The sequence below is a fragment of the Panthera tigris genome, chromosome A3 (assembly GCF_018350195.1).
Source record: "Panthera tigris isolate Pti1 chromosome A3, P.tigris_Pti1_mat1.1, whole genome shotgun sequence".
Taxonomy (NCBI): Eukaryota; Metazoa; Chordata; class Mammalia; order Carnivora; family Felidae; genus Panthera; species Panthera tigris.
The window spans coordinates 51,385,448-51,411,863 of NC_056662.1; the positions used below are offsets into that span (position 1 = coordinate 51,385,448).

At 48.2% G+C, this 26,416-nt stretch overlaps 1 protein-coding gene across 2 annotated transcripts in view; it reads left to right on the forward strand.

Moving 5' to 3' along the window:
• Window positions 1-26,019, forward strand: part of EDAR (ectodysplasin A receptor) — a 33,989-nt gene extending 7,970 nt beyond the window's left edge. The window contains exons 6-13 of one of the 2 annotated variants that reach the window (XM_042981042.1): window positions 4,610-4,695; window positions 12,145-12,231; window positions 13,820-13,948; window positions 14,065-14,139; window positions 14,424-14,496; window positions 17,063-17,219; window positions 18,311-18,371; window positions 23,337-26,019. In XM_042981042.1, the coding sequence (XP_042836976.1) occupies window positions 4,610-4,695; window positions 12,145-12,231; window positions 13,820-13,948; window positions 14,065-14,139; window positions 14,424-14,496; window positions 17,063-17,219; window positions 18,311-18,371; window positions 23,337-23,659 (991 nt within the window). In that variant the 3' untranslated portion in view covers window positions 23,660-26,019. The remainder of the gene's footprint in view (window positions 1-4,609; window positions 4,696-12,144; window positions 12,232-13,819; window positions 13,949-14,064; window positions 14,140-14,423; window positions 14,497-17,062; window positions 17,220-18,310; window positions 18,372-23,336) is intronic. The other variant, XM_015544577.2, reaches the window with a different exon arrangement.
• Window positions 26,020-26,416: the final 397 nt, after the last annotated feature.

A 26,416-nucleotide genomic window follows, 5' to 3' on the forward strand; every position in this document is an offset into this window, starting at 1 on the left:
CATGCAGACTTCTAAGCTGGTATAGGACACAATTGGACTGTACCTTGGAATGATCCTTTTAGCAGCAGTGAGGAAAATGTGCTGTGTAGGGAAGACATAGGAGCCCAGGGGCGTTGTGAGAACTGGGGCAAAGTGGGAGCCTTAGGAATTGGAAGGAGAGGAAACATGAGCGCTCACTGGAAGATAGCATTGACCAGAGTTGCAGACCAAGGGCGTGGGGGGTGGGGGAAGTATATTTTGAAAAGGAATCTCAGATGTCTTCCTTGGCCAGCTGTGTGGACAGTGAGACCCACTTGCTAAGAGGTGGGATACTGGAGGAGGAGGAATTTTGGAGGGAAGGTGAAGGGAGGGTGGAAGAGGTGTGTGTGTGACTTGAGGTGGTTGTAACATCCAGACCAAGCTATCTGACACAGAGATGGATAAACAGGTATGAAGTTCAAGTCAGATCTGCAAGTCATCTCTGCATTAATGGTGTTGTCCAGACAGGCTGTTCCAGTGAAACAGAAGGGGAGCATGGGTAGATGAAGAATGGAGCCTCACTCACAGCATTGCTGGCTTTGTCCCAGCAGTGGCTCAGACCATACATGCATCCCACAGTGGTCTCTGAGATTCAGCCATGGCATAATTACAGATGATCTAGAAGGGGCAATGATTATGCATATTGAGCAGGCTGTTTCATTCTTATCTTTAGGCTACAAAGACTTTCTAGCCAGAAAGCACAAGCCCAGGAACCAATGCAGTAAATAACCTTGTCCTGTAAGCAGGTGCCAGCTTGGTCACTAGAAAGGGTGTTCTGTGACAGTGAAGACAATTTCCTTGGTCCCAATATATTTATCAGAAAGATTACCAGTGGAACAGTTGTGAGTGCCCTGCTTCTAGAAGGCTTCAAAAGATAAGAATGACCATCTGTAGATTAATGGGGAAGCCAGCATCTGTACTCTTAAAAGGGTCTTCCGAGCTCTGAAGTCTTGAGTAACTCGCTCCCTGCTCCACAGGAACAGCGACCTCCTTCTTCCACACCTTGACTGAATCACCCAGAGCACTCATTGAGTGGATGAAGGCCACTGTGCCGGAGATACGTCTCAACTTTCATCTCACTGCATCCTTCACAGATATGAAGATGTAGTTGGTTTCCAGTTTGGCCCTGTAGTGTGACAGACCATTCAAATAAGTCACTCCCAACCCCAAGGCCACTGTAGCAGAAGGCCCCTACTTTATCTCTGGTCCCCCAGCCTCCTCAGAGGGGCTCTATAGAGTACTGTGCTTGTCAGGAGAAGGCTCCAGAGCCTCAGGACCTCCCGTCTCCTGTTACCCACCATAGGCCCAGAGAACAAATGAGGCTCTCATGCTCTGTGTCACAGGGGAGGGTTACCAGGAGTCTGGGTAAGCTGGCGCTGTTCACTCAGTGAAAGGCTGTTTTCATGGAGTCCATGTGGCTGCCAGGCCACAATGCAGGCCGCCACGGATTTGTCTTCCTAACACCATAGGCTCCCTTGGCCCTGCCCCCCTTGTGGTTTGGCAGGCACGCTCCCCTTATTCTTTGCCCTCTCTGCTGTGCGTCAGTATGCGGCTGAGATGCTGGCAGAACAATGAGCATACATGGCTTTCCTGTTGAGAAATGCTGTGTGGGAGGACAGGGAACAAATCAGGAGAAGAGGAAGACATGGAGGTTTTATTTCATAGCCCACCCCCACCCCCTGCCAGGGCAGCGTCTTATCCATGGCTGGCAGTGGCCCATCTTACCTTCTGTTGGCCGGTTTCCAGTCCACGTCCACTCCCTTCAAATAAGGCATTCTAGGGTTGTTGGAAGGCCAGGTGAAGGACACAGTTCTACGTGCCTCATTGTGTGGGAAGACAACATCCAATGGCTCCATCACATCCATTACAAGCTTAGGAGCCCTGAGGAAAGGAAATCTTTGGGTGAAATCTATATATCTGTTGACATGGAATAAGTCAACCCCTTCATAGAAGATTCTAGAGGCCCCATTTAAACTGCGTTTTATCTTTCTCCTTACCTTAATCAACCCTTGAGGAAAAAAACAAAAAACAAAAAAGAACTAAGAAAAGTCAAAACATAGATCAAAGTGTAGGAAATCAGGCCTCTACAGAAAGACAGAGGGACCCAATACTCTGTGGCAGGGCCACAGACCCCTGAATGAACACCCAGCTTCAAGCTGATGGGAATCTGTCAGATAGAAGCAGCCCAGCAATGATTCTCCACTCCTGTGTAGCCAGACTGAGAGGTCTGGGTGTAAGCTGCAGCACGAGTTGCTGAGGTTAGCCCTGAAGAGGAAACACACCTGACAATGTTCTGGGCAGTGGTACATGCCTGGAAATGCGAGAGGCAGTTCACATGCCGACTTAGGCTGGGAAGTTCCTCTGGAACCAATTTATTTTTTTCGATGTATTACCTTTCAGTATTTTGTTTCTTGGCTACGTTATTTAATATGTCACACAGCTTGGTCCAGACACAGTATCAGGACAGGAGGCCCTGCTGCAGCTCTCCCGAGCCCCCATGGGAGTCAGACAGACCCCCCCCCCCCGCCTTGGGATGAAAGCGAGAAGGAACTGTGTGTGAGGAAGGGCAGCAGACCCGCCCCCAAGTGTGCACAGAGCGTGGCGGCCCCAAGGACCCATCAGGGAGCCATGTTCTAAGCCCAGGCATTCTCCACCCGCTGGGCAGCTGCGGCTCTTCATCTCAGACAGAGCTCAGAGCTCAGATGTCAAACAGGGTAGGTTTAGCTGTGCTGCTTCTTTTTTAAAAGGGAGGAAGAAAGATGCACAGAATGCCCTCAGGGCCCTCGTCAGGCTGTGAACTTTGAACTTCTGTGGAGGAGAACTTAGTGTTGTTCATTTGATTTTTCCAACCAATGTTGGCCTAGAACCATGCCTCCTCAGTGCCCTGCACAGTTAGTAGGAATATAGCTATGAGCAAGGCTGGCCCTGAGGGACTCCCAGGCCAGGCACACCAACAGTCCTGATCCAGCAGAAGAATGTGCCCGAAGGGGAGGTGAGGACTAACTCAGAGCCCCAAGTGCCAACAGTGGGTCTGGATGTTAGAAATCAGGGAGCTGGTCTGAAGCCTGTCACCCTCATGAGGCCACACACAGACACGTGCCACCTCTTGGGAGCAGGTGCTCCATAGGCCCCACTGTCACTTCCTGTGTCCCAGGCACAGATGCCTTATGGAGAGTGGCAGAATGTTTGAGAGAGGCTTTTTCCAGACGGCTTAACTGTAAAACTGGCTGTTGTGGCTTCTCTGAGGGCTGTTTTAAGATTGACTAATTAATGTTTATGAGATACACAGGGATCTGAGGATAAAAGGCCCTGAGGAAGGGCAGGCAATTATGATCATAATGTTATTGGTAATGGTCCAGCTCATGGAGGCTGGAGTCCAAAGACAACCCCAGCACCCCTGCCATGCTGCCACCTACCCTGCCATCAGTGGGGGCCTGGGTGTGCACGGCTAATAAGAAAGAGATTAAAAACCAACCATGGAAAAAGCCAATAGTGAAGAGGGATTTTTCATCTCTTGAAATCATAAGGAAAAATGTTGGCACCAGCTCACGTTACTTAATCGACCTCTCATGATGTGATAAATGGTTTCATGATCACCGCTGAATGTGTGTTTATGAAAAGCAGGCACATGCCAAGAGAGGTGCCAAAGTCTGCATGTGGAAAGGAGCCAGAGCTGTGAGCACTGGAGGTGAGGATCGCCAGGTCCAAGGGGTCCTGACTCAGGGTACAGAGCTCTGCAGTCTAGCGTGGTCATCAGGGCTGGCACACTGACACTGGGAGGCTCCAAATACGTGGCATCAATGGGGGTAAACGACTTCACAGTCTTATTGTGAATGATTTCTCTGTTTCATTCAGTACATGCCACCCCAGTGTGAACACTTGAGCTCATGCAGGGTCTGAGTCCGGTGCTTCCTGAGGTGGAAACAAAGGAATTTCAGTTATGACCTGGTTGTATGTCAGGCCAACCCTAAGGCCTTCTGCGTTGACCTCTCTAGACATTGCTGCTTTCTGTACAGTGCAGCCAGCTCCATTCAATCTCAGCAGGCATGCAGAAGGTCTGTGAGGTACCAGTATCGTAAGGGCTCATAGACATATTTGCCAGTAATCCCACCAGGCTAGAGGTTCTGAGACAGGCTTTTGCTGAGGGGGGGAAGCTCCTCCTCCAGGGGGATCTGGCTCGCTGGCTGGAACTCCCAGAGAGCTAATCAGGGTCTACATGTGGTAGGCACACAGACACTTTGGTCGATGATGTGGATGAAGATGATGAGGACACACACACACACAACAAATTCATCAGTGAAAACAATCAAAAAGGAAAGGAGATTTAAAGGCCCAAAGTGGCCTATTGTTGGAAAAACTATTTTTCCATTTCAAGACATGCTGAAAACTCCCAGGGAAACTCAGTGGTCAAAATGGGCTGCTATTTCTGAGGGTTCCTGATTCCCATGGCATGTGTCTCATCCCTGACTTTGGTTACACTTTGATCATGCTTGGATCATGCCTGAATCATGGGCATGCCAAGTGATCAGTACTTGCTTGTGGTGACACCTGGCTCACCTGTCTGCTTTGTCTTGTCTCGCCCTCCCTGTAGCTACTACATGTTGGAAAATAGACCCAGGAACATCTACGGCATGGTCTGCTACTCCTGCCTCCTGGCACCCCCTAACACCAAGGAATGTGAGTGCCCTTGTCCTTCCATTGGAACACTGCTGCTTCAGCACTGGTATCTCTTGTTATGCGGTGTTGTAAAAATAAGCCAGTCCCAGCACCCAGGCAGATGAATACAGTGAAGGCATAAACAAAAATGCTCCCATGGCCTGGCCAGTCAGGCAGCAGGTCCCTGAAGGGAAGTCTGCTATAGCTGAACCATGAGTCAGTCACCTGACACCTTGAACAAGTTTTGTCATCTGTGACATGGGGCTTTAAAATCTGAACCCTCCATCTCATGCAATTATTGGAAAGACCAATGAGATCACAGTTGCCAAGGTATTTTTGCAAAGTCCTGCAAAGTACTAGACAATTTTAAGTTCTTGTACATACATTTCAAACCAGATGAGACCAAGGGAAAGATGAGGAGTGGTCACAGTGAATGAACTGGACTCCACAAAGCCCATGTAATCAGTGAGGCTCGCAGATTCAGAGTCCCACCTTAAGCTGTCTCTTTCCCCTTCTCATTCTGGTTGATTCTCACTGCATGTATCTGTGAGGAAGGGCCAGGGACCTCTGCTCCAGAGAATGTAGCATGTGGCCCCTTGGATCTATGGTCTGGAGAGACGCCATGGAAGAGAGTGGGTGGACAGCTGTCCCTGGGCTGCAGGAGCCCTTCCTTGCTCTCCCCCAGGCCCACTCCTACCACAGGGCAGAAGAGGGGCTGTGCGGGGACCCTGCCTCTCCCCCACTCCATGTTCTCACCATATTCCTGCCTAGGGGAGTAGAACAAGGGCCTGCCCTTAAGAGCAGTGGGAGGGAGGGAAGGAGAGAAGCAAACAAGGAGCACCACTCCACACCGCGCCCCCCCCCCACCTTATGGTTCAGGGGGAGGAGATGCCCAAGTGGGCAGGTGAGCATGTGGCAGGTTGCCCCTGGGAGGCCATCCCTCTTTCCTAGATAACTTCAGTAGATGCACTGGCAGTAATGGATTTGCATATCTTTAAAGCTAAGCTTTGTACCCAGCCACATGCTCATTAATTCACAAATTGGGGGAGGGCCAAGGGCTCCAGGCTTCCAGCAGGTCCCGTGGTGAAGTCTGCTCACCATGCCACTGCCTCCTGCTAGAGGATCCCAACTGATTCAATACCAGATAGTTCCGGGATGGAGTTCTCACTGGGAAGATGTGAGGCACTCCCCCACCTATGCAGAAAAGTCTCTTTGCCTGAAGAACCTGGAAAACAAGCTCACACACATGAGGTTTGTTCTTGCCCAGGCCTTCCATAACCAGCCAGATGGCTGGAAGAGCTCTGAGGCAGGGGAGGGGTGCCTCCCTCCTCTTGCCGTCCAACAATGGGGTCCACGACACGGGGAGAGAAAGCAGAGCCCCTGAGCCCTCGACACTTTGAAAATAAGTGCATCCTCTCCCCAGCCCCCAGCCCTGAATTGCTTAACTGAAAACCAGCTTCCAGTAAGGCCTTGTAGTGGGTTCATAGCATCCAGCCCTAAAAGAGGCCAGCAAAGACACTGAAGCCAAGAGTCAAGGGGCAAGCCTCCAGACCTCTGTCTGCCAATCTGGAAAATGGGGAGAGGTAACCAGCTAGGTTGTGGGGTGTCATGGTGAATGGAGCCCTGTCTGGGTCAGGGTCTCAAGTGTGCATGTGAGAGTTTCTCTCTCCAGCTCTGGGGTCTGCACTTCCCCCATGCACCAAGCTTCAGTCCCAAGATCTTTCAAACCAAGGCTCCTGCTCAGGAGCAGCCAATAGAATCAGAAAAGCTGGTTGTGACCACAGCCTCCATGAAGACCCTGGGACTCAAATCCATAGGACTGCCTTCAACAGCTCCACCCCAGGAGAGCCAGGAGAGTCAGTGAAGCCTCATTCATCAGGATCCTGACATCACTGGCTGGCTGTCCCAGTCCCATCAGGTGCTGCCTTTCCTGAGCCTACAGCCAGTGGTCAAGAACTCCTTTGCCTCCAAGCTGAGACGCTCCCTCTAGTTTTGATGTGATTTACCTGGGCACTTGCTGCATGAAACTACCCAGAGTCAGTGAGTAGCAGAGTGTACAAACCTGTGGTCAGAGAGCCTGGCATGGACCCTGGGCAAAGCATATAATGCAGACCTGGAGCTGGCCAGTGGTGACAGGAGCCCCCTGAAAGACACCCATGCAGGAGTCTGGAAGACACCATACCAGAGAAGGCCAGCCAGGAGCTGTCACATCTTCCCCCACCCTCTAGGGCACTCCCCCTCTCTCTGTACAGGGGTTCCTCTTCCATCTTACAGAAGCATCTTCCCTACACAGCTCTATGAAATGTAGGGTGAAGGGGCCATTGTTTGCGATCATCTTGCCTTTGGGACAGTTGTTCTCTCTCATGAGAACAGAAATTAGTGGACGTTACTGTGGAGCCTGGTATTCAGGGACTGTGAAAAACCCTGCAAGCCAGGAACCACCCTCCATCTGTTTTCTCTCCTGTATAATTGAGAAACTAATATCCTCTCAGTATGCCAATAGGGCTGACCTACGTGCACAAAATACTTGCAGTATTGAAAGCACAAAGCAAGTGCAAATGAGGAGACTCCTCTCTAAACCAACTAGAGTGCAACAGGGAGACCCCTGGATGCTCATAGCACCCCCAGAGGAGCCTCCCCTCCTCCCTGCTTGTGACCTGCCCATAGGAAAGTGTGCAGCTTCCTTCCAGATGCAGCAATGACCGCAGTCACTTCCAATCCCATCCCTATCTGGGTCCTGGCAAATCAGCGCCAGATGGAAAAAAAAGAAGAAGCCCAAGTCAAAGAGCACTATTCACTTGGTGAACCAGCACTGTCTGTTTTTATTTCCCGCACATTCTGAAGAACTCATGCCTGAGGGCTGCCTCATAAAGGAATCTGTGGTGTGATAACACAGAGGTGGCCTGGTGCCATAGCCAGGAAGATTTGGGTTTCATTATGAGTTTCCCCTCTTGGGAAAGTTACTTAACTTTATGCCTTAGTTTCCTCATCCTTAAAATGTGGATATCTGTGTCATAAGATGTGGTGAGGGATGGTGCATCAACCGTGGATGATGAGTCCACCCAGTACCACACAGGGTGCTCAGGGAGCAGATGGCAGAGTTCCACAGCCCAATGGGTGAGCGTGGCCCCACCCCAGGTAGCCCACACTGACTTTCTGTCCCCCACCTGCCCCAGTGGGACCAGACCAACAGGAGCTCACCCTCACAGAATGCTGGAGGGACCAATGAGTCAGGTCCGGGGCTGGGTCCTCACTTGTCCCAATGTCCTCATTTTTATTATCCCTCCTCCGTGACGACAAGCCCTGCATCGGGTCCAGGATAGACTCAACCAGAGTCTGTTTTGGAGAATTCTGCTTAGGAAAGCTGTGGCAAGTTTCATTCAGATGCCATCATGCAATGCCCACTAAATGTGGAGCTGTGGCATTCCCAAATGCCAGCGGCCAGCTGTTTCTAACACAGTGTCTCTCAAACTGGAATGTGTACACCCATCACAGAGTCCTGCTAAGAAAGAGATCCCGACAAGGCAGGTCTGGGGTGGGTTCCTAGACTGCATTTCCAGGGAGATCCTGGAGACACCCTCCTGCCAAGTTTCCAGCAGCTTTGCCCATTGTTCCAGGCTCCGCCACTGGGGGGCACTGGGCCAACACAGCATCCTGGGGGCACCTGCGCCGACAGCTCTAAGAATCAAACAAACCACTCCTGAAAATCCAACCTGTTTGCCCTATGCAGAGAAGACCAGCAGTCTCTAACACATACAGCATATTTATAAACTGTGTGGATTAACAAACCACAAAGGCCCCGTAAGTCCTGTCATCACATTGAATAGAGGTATTACTGCATTGAGCCACAGGCTTACAGTTCTCAAAATCCTCTTGAGGAAAATGGTCCTACACCGTGTAGAACCCCCACCTCCCCTACCTACTGTCCAAGTCAGTCTGCCCCGAACACACCAGTGAGCTAAGCAGAGCCAGGACCCACTTGCTTTCATTTTAATATAGACCTTGTGTGAAGATGTCTGCCTATTTTCTGGGCCTATGGTTTTCATCTACTTCTCTGACTCTGTGTGTAAAGGACTTATCTCTGCTTATTCAAAGCTAGGCTCCAGTGGGAGCATTATGCTGTGTAAGATGGACCAGTAGTTGGTCACCCGACAGAAACTACTGAGAAATATGTTCACCTAACAATCCATTCTAAGGAGGCCAAGTGGACCAAAAACGTGCCACGTGTTGGAGTGGAGGGAAACCTCCCGGACACCAAATACTTGTGTTAGTACTGAGTTAACCCTCATTAGACCAAAGGGGAATCTGGAATAGGGAAATTGCCATGCAGTGGCCTGGTGGCCTGGTGGCCTGCTGTACTCAGGGCACCTACCCACAGAGATAGACCTCTAATCATGCAGCCTTCCTGCCTACCCTCCCTCTCTCCCTGGGATGTGCTCAGAACAGAACATTTTTCTAGTAAGCTCAGGGATCATTGAACAGCCAGAGAACACCCCACCCAGCACCTGCAGGCCAGGGCCATTCATTTGACACTGGCTAGAGCTCAATTGGGGGAATGTCTAGTGAACCAGGATGGAGGCAGGGCCCACCTTGCCACCTGACCGAGTTCAGGAGCTGTCCATTGGGTGTAGTGAGATGTGTTTTACAGACATGCAGTAGCCTGGACACCTTGTTTGCTGATGGCACTGTGTGAGCAGTCCTGCCAGTTGGGTGCAAAGGCATCTCACAAGTCTGTGTGTGGCTGGGCTGTTCTCATTGTTCCTCCCTGGACCACAGGCCTGGGCACATTTGTGCCTCTAACCCCAGACTCTGTCACCCAGCCTTGGCCAGCAAGCCCTGGCAGAAAGGGACAAGAAGAGACAAAGATGACAAATCCACAAACAGAGCCCATGGGTATTTTTTTTTCCTGATGAATAGCTTAAACTCCTTTCAGCCCCTTACCAGATAGATTAGCTTTATTTTCAGTGTCCTGTTTGCTTTCAAAAAAGAAATTGGGTTCTGCTTAAAGCCATGCCCCATGTTGCTTTTCCTACTTGACTGGATGCAGTTGAAGCCCCCTTACCATGATGAAGGGGAGCCGCATGGCCTGTGAGGTGCACACAGCAGAGCCCCCAGCCCCAGGGTTTGCCGTGTGCACATAGCCCTCACAGGGAGACGGAGAGGGGGTGCGCCTTCCCACCAGCACTTCCTGAGAGGCCACTGGTTCTGAGGCCAGGTGAAAAGGCTAAAAACTTTGGGGATGGTAGGGGGGAGGAAGGTGCGGGCCACCTCCATTCTGAGCGGGTCAGCTCTGCAGTCTGCACTAACACAAGGGTAGCCCATGGTGGTGTGCAGGGCTGGGCACCACAGATGGGCCTGCTGCCTTGGTGCCCTGTGCACCCCTCAGCATGCCCCCCCTCTTGTAATGGCAGAGCTAAGAAGTGATCCCCATAACCAGCAGTTGAGAAAGAGGAGAGAAGCCGGAGCCACAGAACTCAGAGTGCCCTGTGCAGGGGAGGGGACTGCTCCGTCCATTGTGTGGTGGTCCTGGCACAGCCACATCCATGTCTGGGGCAGCACAGCAGGTGACAGAGACCAGGTGAAAGGGCAAAGACCAGGAGCACCAGATAAGTTAGACCCCTGGGCTCCAGAAGTGATGGACCCCCAGACAGGAGACACCTCTGGTGCTGAGAGGTCTGATTTAGCAAGACTGCTCTGGCCTGGGCTGGAAGGGTGGCAGGGTGGTCCCAGCAGCCCCCAAGCTGACTTTGTTGACAAGCCTTCTTGGGCTCCTGGGCTGGCCCCTGTGCAGGGGCTGCTGGGGTTATGTGTGCCTCACACCCCTCAGTGCTTCCTTACAGTAGGTGTGTGGTTTAAAGAGCCCACCTCTTGACTCCTCCACCTGCAGATGACATTTCTCATCCAGCAGCAACAGTTACATTCCTGGCAAACCCAAGTGACAGGCCAGCCCTGAGACCCATGGCACCTAACAGAAGTACAGTGACCCCGGGAGCCAATCTTCAGTCTGTCCCCATTGTATTTGCAGTTTTCTCTTTTGTTCTGGCCCTGCTCTCCTGTGACCTTGTCTACTTACTGGACACAGATGTGTGGATAATTCAACAGGACTTTCCTCACCCAGTTGGCTGTGGTGCCCATCTCCCAAGTTGACCCAAGCTGTGTGCACAGATAGTTTTGGAAATACCACTTACAGAGTGTGGTTTCTCCTAAATGACTTCTCTTAAAGAAACTGTCTGTGTTACAGATGGCTCTCATGGAAGCCTTGAGGCTGGCTGACCAGGGTCCCAGGGCAGGTGTCACTCCTTGCTGGGCCAGCTGGGGGACCGAGTGTGTGACTTTTGGAGAGGCCAGCTCACCTGCCCTTACTTGGGATCATGCAAGGACACTTCACAAATTACTCCAGAACTGGCAGAGACAAAAATGAGACAGAGGAAGCATATTTGAAACATGATCATTTTCGTTAATGGCAAAACTCAAGTCCAGCCTACAGGAAGATTGGCTATCAGGATGTTGTGTTTTCTGTGGCAGAACATTTTTGCTTTGTTTTAACCAATTTCTCAGTGATGCAATTGGTCACAAAACCAGCTTCCATTTCATCCCTGCTAAGTGACAGAAGGAATAGAGAAGGGAAGTTTTAGGAGTCACAGTTTTGAAAGAAGGCAAAGTTCATCTCTGTTCTTAAACTGCTTGAGCACAAGTATTTTTAAAAATGAATCCTAGGAGGGGCACCTCGTTGGCTCAGTAGGCTGAGCATCTGAATTCAGCTGAGGTCATGATCTCGCAGTCCATGAGTTTGATCCCCAGGTCGGGCTCTGTGCTGACAGCTCGGAGCCTGGAACCTGTTTCAGATTCTGTGTCTCCCTCTCTCTCTGCCCCTCTGCTGCTCATGCTAACTCTCTCAAAAATAAATAAACATTAAAAAAAATGAATCCTAGGAAAATCCTAAAGGAAAACACACCAAATTTTCAACTTCAGCTAGCAATTCTTTTACTTCTTTCTTGTGTTCCCATTTTTTTCCTGATTTTTAATAATGGAACATATTACTTTTATAACTAGAAAAAGTATTAAAAAGACATTTCTGTTTTGTGTAATTGAAGAAATTTCTCAATTATTACTTTCCTCCAGTAATACTTGTATGTATATGTACTTTTCTCATCTTTATAGATTGCATATATTTTACCTCTGTTCATAGAAATATTGAGTTGGTGAGGCACCACTTTTTAGTCTTAGCAGATTTACCTACGTGTCTTCTCTTGAAGATTAACCCTTGGGAGGTCAGAACACTCTTTAGGGATTATGAAACATTCTAGGAGATTAAAATGTTTCCCTGTCCCATGCCCCTTGCTGCAGTCCCTGCATAATCCAGAATACTAGATCTCCAGGCTCTGCGACTACACCTTGCGTTCCATCCTTGGAGGTGGGGCTTGTCCAGGTCATCCCGAGGAATACGCGGTGACTGGGTTCTCATTGCAGGTACAGGAGCCAGCTCCGGAGTCTCTGCCAACTTCCCCAGCACCTCTGGCAGCAGCACCCTCTCTCCTTTCCAGCACGCCCACAAAGGTAAGGATTGCACTTCTGCAGCTAGCCAGCTGGAAATGAGGGGCTTGGATAAGAGCAAAAGGGAGGCTGGAAGCAGCTATGAGGAATAGCAGTAGGGCTCCTCAGTGCCCCCAGTAGCAGGAAGGTGGTCATGATATCTGCAAGGAGTGGAATGGATCTCTCCATGGGTGTTCTGGGCCCCTTAGAACATGCTGGCAAGAAAAGCACATCCCGGGGATGGCAGGGTGGTGCTCAGAGCACAGGCGGTCCCTCAGAGGGGAGCCAGCTTCCTGGCCGTGGCTGGGCTTGACAGCAATAGCCATTCTGTTGCTGGCTTTCAGATAAACCTGCTGAGTTCAACACTTTAATATTTGTTTCCAGTAACTACGTTTCACTACCTATTCCCTTAGGGATGGAAAATCTTGAGGAGGGCAGGAGACCCCAAGACCCATGTTTCTCTCAGATCAAGGCCTCATGCTGCCATCTGGCAGTTTTAATGCTGTTATTTAAGCATATTTAGGGCCCTGGTCTCAGTGAGGCTTGGGGGCCCTTCAAAATCCCACAGTGCACTCAGCGTGCCAGCCTTGGCATTGCTCTCCAAACCTGACCTGTACTTTCACAGAGCATCAAAGCAGGAAGACTTTGCTAGGATATATGAGTCTCATTTCCTCCAGACCCCAAGTGAGGGGCAGGAATAGCACACCACAGAGAATATTACAATATTTATATCATCCATACCTGGCATCCAAATAATGATACTCCCCACATGACAAGCTGAGGCCAGTTTTCCTGCAGACACACCCCACTGGGGAGGATGGGCAGCTGTGGAAACAAGCAGTGCTGGGGCTACAAGCTCTATGCCTCTTCCTAAAGGGCTTCCACCTCCCTTACATGGTCCCCAGTGCTTTAGATCTTATCCCTTTCCCATGGTGGGTAACCTGGATCCTGCCTCATGACAACAGGAATCTTGTGATTTCAGAGAATTAGAACACACGTCAGGGCATTGTATGTATCAACAGTAGGCATTACTGGGGAAATGAGTGAGAACCGCCTGGCGAACCGCCCCGGGGAAGAATCATGGTGGAGGTGATAGAACAGAGGAAGAGGTGTGGCAGCACCTGTACCACCTTTGCCCTGAGACTCCGATTATTACATGCAACTGAAATTGCATGAGACACAGGACAGAGCCAAACCAAAAATAGAATTTCTAGCCCTCAGAAAAACCTTGGGTGGAACTGTCTTCAGGACACTTGCTCATGGGTCTCTTCCTCTCCATATCCCACCTGACCCAGGGCTCCCAAAGTAGGAGAAGCACAAGCAAGCACCTCAGGAACAAATGAGTGAACCCAAACCATGGGGTTCCAGAGAAGTCTGGATCAGCCTTAGTTAAGACCAGCCAGGAGAGCTCCTGGGCAGTCCTGACATGATTCCCAAAGAAAATCTGTACAGCTTGGGTCTCAGGCTAAGCATGTGTTTTGGATTCCGAGGGTCCCCTGGAAGCATCTCCTGCCACAGGCGCTGCCATCTTCTCAGAGGGTGGGTCCTGCCGGCCTGATGGGCTCTTGTAGGGAGTCCTGAGCCCTATGTTGCCCTCTCTCCCTGCCTCCAGCAGAGCTCTCAGGCCAAGGGCACCTGGCCACAGCCCTGATCATTGCCATGTCCACCATCTTCATCATGGCCATAGCCATTGTCCTCATCATCATGTTCTACATCATGAAGACGAAGCCTTCAGCCCCAGGTGACTGCTCCCCAATGCCCCTACACCCACCCCACAAACCCTCACTCTCAGACTGCTCCATCAGCTTACCCTGTCAGCGAGCCAGGCTCCTCACACCCTTCCCTTTCTCCAACCAGCATGCTGCACCAGCCACCCAGTGAAGAGTGTGGAAGCCCAAGTGAGCAAGGAAGAGGAGAAGAAAGAGGCCCAAGGTCTGCATACACAGCCCCCACAGCACGGGTGTCCATCTCCAGGGTGGAGGTTGTCTGCCCCACTCACCAGCCTGGCCTCATAACACTGGTGCTCCCATGCAACGTAGAACAGGGCTGCAGGAAAAAGTGTCAGTGCCCCCACATTGTGCTTGGCTTTGAGGGTGGTGTGGTTTAGACACCAGTCAGGCCTGCTAAAGAGGAAGTGAGCAGGGAAGGATGAGCTCAGAGTCACAGGCCGACTCCAGCTCCCTTCTCCCACCCCCAACCTTTCCATTTATCTGCAGACAGCGTGGTGATTTTCTCCGAGAAGGACGAATTTGAGAAGCTGACCGCAGCTCCAGCCAAGACTGCCAAGAGGTAAGCCAAGCCAAGGCAGCCACTTACCATGGGGTGGAGCATCCCCCAGCCCAAGGTGAGGTCAGGGATCCTCTTGGGTTCCTGAGCAGGAAGGGGAGCTGGGTTGCCAGATGGGGAGCACATGGAGAAGCCTAGCCACTGGCTCCAGAGGGAGCAGGGCCTCAAGACCGGCAAGGCAAGTGAGTACCAGGTTTCACCCTCACCACTGACCTGCAGCAGGGGCCAGGCAGCATGAGGGGCAGGTGGTTAACACCTTGCTCCAGGGCCAGATGCCCTGGGCTTTCTTCTTCTACATCCACCTTCTGCGTGCAGACCCAAAGCCTGCGAGTGCCCCTTTCTTCTCCAGCAGCCTACTGTGGCCAGCACTGACACTGACATCACTAGTGCTAAGGCCAGCACTAGTATCCCTAAACCCTGAATGGCACAGGTGATGATGATGTCTACCAGACATCTGGCCGCCAGGCACCATGCTAAGTGTAAGCACCCCATGAGCAAGGTGCTAATAATATCCCTGATTGTGGGAAGCCAAGGTCTGGAAGCTGTCACATGCCTGAGGTCACACATCCATGAGTGGCAGGGCAGAGAGCCAGAGCCCCTGGAGCTCTGACTCCAGAGCCCACATTGTACAGGCTCCAGACCAACCACTAATGCTTGTGAAGTAAGGCCTCTTAAGGAAGAGGTTTGGCATATGAAATTTGCACCATACTTAGTGCACATTAAGATGTAGAATCAGCCCTGGCTCTAATGTCTAGGGCAGAGGGAAGTGAACTTTTCCTTAGCCCCTTAGATGGTAATTTGAACTTGGTCCTGCTTAGGTTCCGAAAACCCACCGCATGGTATCAGCACCCTGTCCAGCCTCCACCCACTTGGCCATTCCAGGACACCATCTACCCAAATGCCCATGTATTTGGGGCACAGAGGCCATGGGAGACCCCCAAACTAGTTACAGGAAGAGCAGAGGAGCAATGCCTCCTGTCCTGGCCTCCGGCCTGGGACCTTCCTGTGGTGGGTGAACTCTTGCAAAGGCTTTCATTTGTAGGAATGATCATGAATCCACATGTTCATGTAGAGCTTTGGTGTTAATAAAGCACTTCTAAACATGTTACATTTGGAAAACCCCAGCATCTCTCAAGACCCCTGACACAAGGTCAGAAAGCAGACTTAAATCATGAAATCTTTGCATGCTGGAAGAAAAGAAAGTGTGTCCACCTCAGCAGGCCCTCAGATGGCAGGTATTTCCTGTGAGTGCCTCCATTCCCACTGACCTCATTTCAGAACCCCAGGGCATGCAGGGGCCATGATGCAGGGTCTGGCTCTGCAGAGTGCCTCCCTGGGGACAAGTTTCTCCTCCACCCTCCAGTCTATCCAGCCTGGTGTTGTGGCGGCCTCTCCTCTTCTGTTCTTCCAGCCTTTTCTCATTCTCAAAAGTAAGGAAAAAAGAATACTAAAAAGGGCAGGGATGTGTCCCATGACTTAAGCTTCATCTAAAGAATGAGGGAAATTTGGGGAATTTGGAAAAATATTTGGAAAAATAATACTTGTTTCATATGTAAATGTCAAGTAAAACTTAAAACCCAACGATGGTGCTATAGAAGACAAGGCACAGAGCTCCTCTCCCCTCTGCCTGCTCTCAGTTCTTAGGGAAAGGACCTGGGACAGTCAGTGGTCTCTGGGGACAACCATGCTTTTGTTCCTAGCCTGCTGTCAAGTGGAGACAGCAGCAGGCCAGCCAACTCCAAGTGAGTCCCTTGAACCTACTGGGCCTCACCTTTATTTGGTCTCTACAGTTGTGTTTGAGTGTGGGCTTCATTACTGTAACCCAGTTGCTAGAAAAGAATAATTCTTTGTAAGTCTTCAGCCAGACCACAGGAAGCCAGCAGGATGCCTATAAAAAAGAATGCTGTTTTTTATATATTTGGAATGATTTTGAGAGTTTAAGCTCCACCCCACATGTGCCTAGGGCTGTGGACAGTGAGCAGTGGTGGAACGTGGGCCCACATGACTTCCTGGGGGATTTCCCGGAGCCCCTCACCAGGCTCTCTGTGACCCCCCCCCACCACAATGCACACATTTCAGCCAGGTCACCCCCTAGTCAAGAGGGGATCCCCAGGTAGGCTCCATTCAGCTTTGTTTTGGGTCATTCCAGAGAGCTTGCAGAGATTCGGTGCTGGCCACATAAACTGTTTGCGTTTAGACACGAGGCTGAACCTGGCACTTTCCTGCATTAAATATAGGAAGCTGTGACGTATTTAAGAAAGCTTGACTGAGCTAGGTGGGGGTGGACAGATGAACAGATGCCGTCCCCCTCACTGTTGGACCCCAGCCCTGCGGGGCTCATGAGACACCTTGTGAGTCCTCTGACAGGACACCTGCAGGCCACCCAACATCCAGGTCACTAGTTAGGAAAATAGCAGAGGACGAGGAGTAAGAGCGGGGCACGTCTCTCTCGCTTCATGCCCAGAAGCTGCTCAGTAAAAGCATGGGGAACAAGTCCCTGACCCGGTTGTCTCCCCACTGGGAGGACGTATCAGGGCTGCAGTTAACACACACCCTTCTGTTTCCACAGCGAGAATGACGCATCATCGGAGAATGAGCAGCTGCTAAGCCGGAGCATGGACAGTGATGAGGAGCCTGCCACTGACAAGCAGGGCTCCCCAGAGCTGTGCCTGTTGTCGCTGGTTCACCTGGCCCGGGAGAAGTCAGCAGCCACGAAGTCAGCCGGGGTGAGGCCCTGGCGCTGCCGCACGCACGCTCACCGTTCCCCAGTAGACCCACCGCCAGGAACCTAGACAGAGTGGCAGGTTCAAAACGATATAGTAAAAAAATAGGAAACTTATCTCTCTATTATAGAACTTTACAAAAGAAAATGAAAATAAGCAGAAAGAAAAAAGTTAAAATTGTTTGGGATACCATAGGACAGGAAAAAACCTTTGCAAACATACTGGTGTGTATCTAAGCAGACAAGCGTATGTATATGTGTGGGGTGGGGGTGGGAATGGGCATATGAATACACACACATACATAATATGCATTTTTCATGTAAAATTGTCCAAAGGGCTTGTCACCTAAATCAGGCCCCCACCCTCATGGCAGTGTGCATGGGCAAAGAAGCACAGCTCTGCCCAGGCTGCCTGAGTGTGTAGCACTTGGGTCGTTGGCAGCCCCTTGGGACCTATTCTCCCAACCCCAGGTCAGCATGTTGCTAGGTAATGTAGCTTAGGGTAAAAAAAAGTCCCTCCATTGGGAAGCTGGATCTGGCCTGGGTCTGGACAGGGATGCCATGCTCTGGGCTGCCCTGAGTTCAGGGATGTCTGTAATGGCACCCATCACTTGCAGGGACCCTGGAGGCCTATGGAGTTTTCCTGAGAGGTACTGGCTCCTGTGGGGCATGGGACTTTTCAGCCAGGGTCCCTTCTGCACTCATCCAGCATGGGCCTTGTGTCCTTACCCCAAGCTGTGTGCTCTGGGAGAAGAGTCTGTGGATAGCTGCAGACACGGCCATAGTATCTCAGGCCACCGCCAGCCGGCTGGGGTCCTCCCCACTTACCCTCCCACACAGTCTTGTGAGCCTGAATGTCCAGTGGGAGCAGCAGCCTCTACCTCTGTGAATACTGAATGTGCTTCAGGCAGAGACCTGAAGAAAAGGCTTTCTCCCTGTGATTTCCTGATGAGATGTTCATGTGAGGGTGCCATTCAGCATTTCTGACTAGAAGTCAGGGGAGAGCAGCTGCCAACACTCCAATGGAGAATTTGTATCTTTGATGGCTACCACTTTCCCTTGTGAAAATTAACATTCTCTTAACTTTTCCTATAGATTCAAAGTCGAAGGAAAAAGATATTGGATGTGTATGCCAATGTGTGTGGAGTTGTTGAAGGTAAGCATGGATGCACTGTTGGGGAACACTTAGCCAGGTTTCCCCAAGGATCTTGTCCCAATCATCAATATGTAGGAAACAGCTCTGGTAGGAGTCCTGAGGCCCCATGAGGGCTGAGAAAGGCCGCCCACTCTAGCTTGTCATGCTCCTTATCCCAGTAGCTGGGGAACCCACTTCAGGTGTGGAAGGACATGGGATTTGGCATGAAGCTATTTAAAACTTTTGCCTTGGGGCGCCTGGGTGGCTCAGTTGGTTAAGCGTCCGACTTCAGCTCAGGTCTTGATCTTGCGGTCCGTGAGTTCGAGCCCTGCGTCGGGCTCTGGGTTGATGGCTCAGAGCCTGGAGCCTGCTTCCGATTCTGTGTCTCCCTCTCTCTCTGGCCCTCCCCTGTTCATGCTCTGTCTCTGTCTCAAAAATAAATAAACGTTAAAAAAAATTTTTTTTTTAAACTTTTGCCTGGCACTCCCCACAGCCCTTTCCCTCACAGGACAAGAAGATGACACCCATCCCCAGGGCAGAGCCTGTCTAGGGCACTGTGGATTCATGATGATCTAGAGAACAGTGTCCTCCAGTGTCCCCAGATGCTGTCCCCACATTGGTGTTTTCAGTCACTTACCCAATAATTAGCTGGCCTTGCCCTTTCCCTGTGTAATGGTCTCCATCCACAAAGATGCTTCTGGAGCAAGCAAAGTCAGGCTGTATCACAGCAGGTACCCTCCAGGTATGGGCAGCAGGACTAGGAATATAAACATTTCAAGCTGAAACAGGAATCCACACTGCCCACTTCTTCTCAATCCAGGCTCTAAATCACCTTTGTATTCACCCAGGAGACAAAACCCCTCATCACTGAGGTTAGGGAATGTTCCCGGCTTCATCAGGCCACTCAGTCCTGGTCTCACTGGCATCCCTCCTTGGACTTCAAGGTCTGGCCCAGGCAGCAGGAGTGGAGCCTGGTGCTCTCAGTTCTCCGCACAGTTAGAGCCCAGCACACCTTGCCTGGGGCAGGCTCCCTGGCTGGGTGCTCTGTTGGTCAGAAATAAGTTCTAGGGGCCAAGAACTCTACTTGGCTGCCTGCTGAAATATGGCATCTCTTCTCCAAAAATACACATGCCCCAGGGTCAGCCTGTGTGATAAGGCTGGCAAGGCCAAGGGACCTCAGCTGCCCAGTGGAGGGCAGCACTGTGGAGTTATTCCCAGTGCCAGTGGCTCTCTTCACGGCAGAAAGGACACAGAGGAGAAAGTGACTGCTGGTGACTCATCCCTGCATGGGAAACACCAACAGCCTTTGGTTCTAAAACCTCCCAGAAAGAGGAGGATCCATATATCTTTTCTTCCCCCACCCCCATATGCAATTTTCTTCTAAAGGAAAGTCAAGGGAACTGACAGGAACCTAATAAAGATCTCTGAAAAGAAGTCTCTTCATTTGAAAAATAAACCATGTCTTTAAATGCAATAACTCCATGGAGAAATAAATGTAATAAACCAAATTTCATCCCTGACAATAGAAAAAAAAAGAGGTTGTTGTTTACTTTCCAAGTGTGTCCTGTTATCTTTGTTATTTATTGATTTATGGTTTGATTCCATTGTGGTAGGTAAATACACTCTTTCAATTCTTTTAAATTCTTTTGTTGAAATTGAAGGCCTGTATTCTGCTATTGTTGAGTCAAGTGTTCTATAATGTTGATTGGATTTTCTTCATGGTTGGATTTTCCTTCTGTTGTTGAGTTTTGTATTCTTGCTGATTTCCTAGTAATTGTTCTATGAATCACTAAGGGAAAGGTGTTGAAGTCCCCAACTGTAATTGTGGAATTGTCTATTTCTCCTTTAAGTTCTTCAGTTTTTTGCTTCATATATTTTGGAGCTCTGTTGTTTGATGCATATGGATTTAGGATTGCTATGTCTTCACAGACAGTGGATTGACCCTTTTATTAATGTCCCTCTCTATCTCTGGTCATTTCCTTTATTCTGAAGTCTACTCTGTCTGATGTAATAGCCACTTGTGCTTTCCTTTTATTAAGTGTTTACATAGTATATCTTTTTCTATTCTTGTACTTTCAACCTGCCTATATCATTATATTGGACATCAGCTTCTTGTAGATAGCATATAATTAGGATATTTTTAACATAGTCATTGATATGTTAGCATTTAAGATTGCTATTTTATTTTTTGTTTACTCTTTTTTGTCCCTGTTTTTCATTTCTCTGTTTTCTTTTTCCTGCTTTCCTTTGGGTCACTTGAACATAATTTAGAAATACACTTTGATGTTTTTTGAGTGATGTATACTATATGTTTTGAGTGCATCTTTTTCCATAGCTATTTTAGCAGTTTCTCTAGGTACTGTATTATATATACATATATAATCCACTGAGGTCATCCTTTCACTAGTTCAAGGGAAGTATAAAAACCTTACGTCCTGGGACACCTGGGTAGCTCAGTCAGTTAAGCATCCAACTCTTGATCACAGCTCAGGTCTTGATCTCAGGGTCATGAGTTCAAGCTCCCCACTGGGTTCCGCACTGGGCATGAAGCCTACTTAAAAAAAAAAAAACAACAGCTTCTGTTTATGTCCTTCCTGTTTATAGTTGTCTTAAATATTTCCTCTCTATATATTTAGAACCACATCAGTTGCTTCAAACTAGCAAACATAACTCAGAAGACCTAAAAGGAAAAGGAAAGCTATTGTGGTTACCAATATTTTTGCTTACTGTGCTCTTTACTGATGTTCCAAAATTCCTTCTTTTAGCATTTCCTTTCTGTTTAGAGACCTCCCTTTGTCATTCTTTTAGGGTAGTTCTCTTGGTGACAAATTCTTAGTTCTCCTTCATTTTGAGAATGCCTTGATTTTCCCCTCACTCTTGAGAGGTATTTTCACTGGGCATGGGGCACTGTGTTGACAGTTCTTTCATTTCCATAGTTGAAAATACTGTACCACATCCCTTTGGCTTCCAGGTTTCTGATGAGAAATACTTTCTCATTCTAATACTTTTCCCCTGTAGGTAAAGTGTTGATTTTTCTTGCTATTTTCAAGATTCCTTTGTCTTTAGTTCCATGAATTTATGATGTATCTTGATATGAATTTCTTTGGGTGTATTCTGTTTGGAGTTTTCTCAGCTTCTTAAATCTGTAGGCTTATGTCTCTTTCCAAGTTTGGGGAATTTTCAGTTATTTCTTTTTTCATCCACACTCTCTTTCTCCTCTCCTAGGCCTCCATGACAAAAATGTGAGATATTTTGTTATAGCCCCACAGGTCCTTGGGGCTCTGTGTTTTTCAGTTTATTTTTTATCTGTTGTTCAAATAAGTGATTTCTATTCTGTTACCCAGTTCACTAATTCTTTCCTCAGTCTATATTCTGCCATTGAGCATATCTACTTAACTTTTTATCTCGATTGTATTTTTGCAGTTCTAACATTTCTACTTGGTTCTTGTATTTTCTATCTTTTGCTAAGGCTTCCTATTTGTTTCATTTGTTTTAAGCATGTATGTAATTATTTGTTGAAGCATTTGTATCATGGCTTCTATAAAATCCTTGTCAGGTAATTCTAGCATCTCTGTTATCTCTGATATTTTCTATTTTTATTTGAGATTTTTCTAGCTACAAAAACCACAGAGAATTTGGCTGACCCTGCCTCACACTCCTTATCCCTTTTTGGAAATATTTTCAAAAGTAAAATTAAGAACATTTGAGATCTTCCTAGTTCTTGGTATGATAAGTGGGTTTCTATTGAAATCTAGAGAGTTTTAGGTCATGTTATGAGACTCTGTGTCTTATTTAAACCTTCTGTTGTATCTGGCTTCCTCTGATACCTCTATGGAGGTAAATATCTAGGTTCCCACTCAGCCTTCATTTACACCCAAGTAGGAATCTCTTTTTGTTGATGGCAGAGGGGTGGGGTGGGAAACTGTTTTTCCAAGTGGTCTCCACTGATACCACTGGGCTGGGAGGCTTGTTACCAGCTGATGATGATAAAGTCCAGGCTCTTGACCTTGCCTTCCCTGAAACCTGGTGCAATGTAACAGCCTATGGAGAGTGGACATCCAGGCTTTGCTGGCCTTGTTGAGGGTGGGGCCACAGTTTTCTCTGTGGTGTTTGGCTGTAACAAAGCAGTTACTGTCTAAATGTTTTCTTCTTGCTAAGCTTCTTTTTTCCTAGTGCTTTAGTTAGAGCAGGCATCTGTTGGACAATTTTGGTTTGTTATTGTTCATATTTCTGGATTGCCGGACTCTTCAGCTCCATGTCTGGGATAATGATGCAAAAGGTTCAGCACCATGTCATTGCTCTATTCCCAAGCTCTCTACCAGTCTGTCTTTTCTCACCACTTTCCAGAGTTTCTTTGTGTTTGCTTTGTACAGAGCATCTAGGGTTTTTAGCTGTACTTACTAGGAGCAATCAGGAAAAGCATGTCTACTCCAGCTGCCAAAAGTAAAAATACATCATTTTTAAAAAATGCTCCCAGGTAAGTCTAACAGGCAGGAAGATTGAGAACCATTGGACCACTCAGGTTGCAGTAAGTTGGCTCAGGTAACACCAATTTTGGGCTGTCTTTGAAAGCACTTTTCATAAAGGTGACTGCTGTCTCCATAAAGGGCATAATACTGTCTGTCCTTTTGACTCCCTCCTCAGCCCAGCTCCATGTAAAGCACGGTGACCTAAGGGTAGCCCATATTCAAGGCTTTGGTGACTGCTGACAGTGTTCTTGAGGGGATTATTGTAACAGTCAATATAGTGGCTATTTTCCTAGGAGGAAGGGGCTGTTATTGGGGTTAGGATCCATGGTAAGGCTTCTCATGTGGCTGGCAAAGTCCTGGGTGTAGTTCACCTCAAGCTATGCACTTATTTTATATGGTTTTCTGCATCTGTGTTTTATTTTACAATCTTTTTTTAAGTTTTAAAAATAATTTTTAATGGTGTTGAGCTTCTATTGACTGCCATTTGCAATGTCTGACTGTGGCTATTTGTCCGCAGGTCTCAGCCCCACAGAGCTGCCATTTGACTGCCTTGAGAAGACAAGCCGAATGCTCAGTTCCACGTACAACTCCGAGAAGGCTGTTGTGAAAACATGGCGCCACCTTGCCGAGAGCTTTGGACTCAAAAGGGATGAGATTGGGGGCATGACAGATGGCATGCAGCTCTTTGATCGCATCAGCACAGCAGGCTACAGCATCCCAGAGCTGCTCACAAAACTGGTGCAGATTGAACGGCTGGATGCTGTGGAGTCCTTGTGTGCAGACATACTGGAGTGGGCTGGGCTTGTGCCACCTGCCTCCCAGCCACCCACTACATCCTGAGGAGCCTGCCTATAGTCAGCCTTCCCTGGGAGGCACCAAGGATCTACCAAGGGCTCTGGAGCTGTGAGTGCTGGCAACAGACTGCCAAGAGTCAGGCCTTTTCTGCTGTCACGAGGATTTGCCTTAGGCCATTCCAAGGAACAAGAGGAAATGAGGCCTGTCTTCTAATCTAACCAAAAATAAAAGATTAAAGTTGGGATAGTCCCAGCTACCCACCTGTACCTCACCAGGCAGGATGAATATTTATTCAACTCATTCAAGGGATGTTTTTGGGTGCTCAGATGAACCAAACAATGTGGGGATGGCAGAGGTGAAGAATCTAGTACCTGTTTTTAAGGAGTTTACAACCTCAGGAGAGACAGAAGACGTGTCTACAAACCATCTTGCTAGAAAACATCAAACAGTCTAGATGAGGGGATACTAAGAAAACATAATAAGTTCTGAGGGAGGGAGATGGCTCCCCACTGGGGTGATGAAGGAGGGCAGCATCATGAAGAAAGAAGCTCGAATGCCTGGTGAAATGGCTACCAAAGGCAGATGTCACACTCCACATAGTGTGTCAGGTTTGGTACAAGTCTGTTAATATCTTAAGTGGCTGTTCTTAAGGTCATTCGTATTCCTACAGCCCTTCCAATCACTAATGGAAGAGTTCACTCTGTGGCCTGCCTTCTGTTACTGATCTACAAGGCATGTGTTTGTCCAGTCAAGTAGACCTGTGTCCAGTCAGTGGCCAGTTTCACCTATTGCCTGATTCCCAGGCCTGAGACCCAGTGGTTTTGTATTACACATGAATTGCTTTCCACTCTCATCCCTAGTCAGATTTGACCCTTTGGGGGCAGCAATGTTCAAAGACACAGTCCATTTAAATTATGTGTCAGCCTGTTTTTGCTTCAAACAGAAATGAGTGGTCAGCTATATGTGGAAAGAGAAATGGTGACTTCCTAGGAATTCAGCCATGCATAATTTTAGATTCTGAGTGTCTGAGACTTGTGAATGAGCCTTGTGACATGAGGGTTTCTGAGCCAGTCAAGGAAAATGGAGCCTCACAACACAGGCAGGGCCTGGGCTTGAAATCCAAGGACCTGATTCTAGTTGTGCCAGCTTGGGCCATTCTCTTCTCCCTCTTGGGCTTCAGTTTCTCTTTTGCAAAAGAGAGATTAGTCTGTGATTCTGTAATCAGGAAAAGTAAGGTTTAGGTGGGCAACAGGAAAGTGGACTTCAGGAAATGCCAGGCCTTCAAGGTGCACATTGAAGTGAACATAGATGAGTCATCAAGATGAGACTAGAAGCAGAAAAACTCGGAGTAACTATAATTGTTTGACATACACTTAGAGGTAAAGTAATAAACTGGCATTGTTCTTGGCAAAATCTCTTACTACACCTGCAGTTGCCAAGAACATGGGAGCCAGGGTAGTGATCATACCAGGGGTTTAATTTAGAGTTCACTGCTGAGCTTCCTAATGACAGATCTGACTATAGTTATTACCAAATTAAAACCAGTCTCTGACTTACAAAGCGATGTTTTTAAAATTATAAGTCACATGACTGAGCAAATGCTTTGGGGAGAGGAAATCAGTCATACATTTAGAGCCAACAAGCAATTGCCCACCAATGAATGTAGGACATACTGTGATAGGATCATAATTAGGTCCTGAATATTTAATATCATCATTTTCTGTGTCTCTTTGCTGTTTTTCAGAACCTATTTGCTATATCCTACAAGCTAAATACTCCATGGCAAAACTTAATTATCCTTTTAATCCCTCTTTGAAATCCTATGGCACCCCTTTCTCCTGCTTTGTGATGATGATGATGAGATTGTCCCCCTGAATCAGGCTGCAAATGTCACATGTGATAAGAATGCTGTTCCAGGGAGACAGCTTGCAGTTTCCCAAGAACAATATTTTCAGTGAAGAAGCAGAGGCGGCTGTTCCTGGACCCAGAGCTTTGCCTCATTTCACACTTACAATGCTGGGGCCAGATGTCTAGCCAGCATCATGCCATGTTTCAGTGATTCTCAACCTGCCATTTTTAGAAAGTTAGTCCTTATAGAGCTAAACGTTCCTTTGTCATCTACTTATTTGGACATAAATCCAAGAATAGTCTATTCTGATGAGCTTTAGCCTACATTGTGGAATTCAAATCAATGTGACCATAATGATTATCACTGACCAGAACAGGGACTTCCACCCTGACATTTTGTATGGAGACATTCATTATTTTGCTATACTTAAAAACTTTTAGGAAACACCCTAAGCTGGAGCTGTGGGCCTTAACCAGTGAAGTCTTAATTGTTAATAGTTTTGTCTCATCCTGTATATATAACTTATTATATTTTACAGTTTCAATAAACTAATAAAAAGGAGATCTACAGACTGCTACAATGTGAGTTCTTTCTGGGGGTGGAGGGAGGGAGGGGGCAGGTGAGTGGAGAAGCCTCTGATTACTCTGTTCCTGGTTATTGCACGTGTAAGATGAGACTGTAGGATTGTGACCAGCCTAAATGAACTTCCTAAATTTTTATGGCCTGGACCATGCACTCAACAGAAGCAAACATTACAGTGAGATTGTAAAACAAAAACAAAACAAAACAAAACAAAAAAAACCGCTTTGCTTTCCAAGTTGCCATCACTGTATCACTTAGCTACTGCTGTGTAACAAACCATCCCAAAATTCAATAGCTTAAAGTGACAATTTATTATTATAGTTCGGAGGTCACTAAGGATCCCAGATGACCTAAGTTGTGCTCAGTTGGCT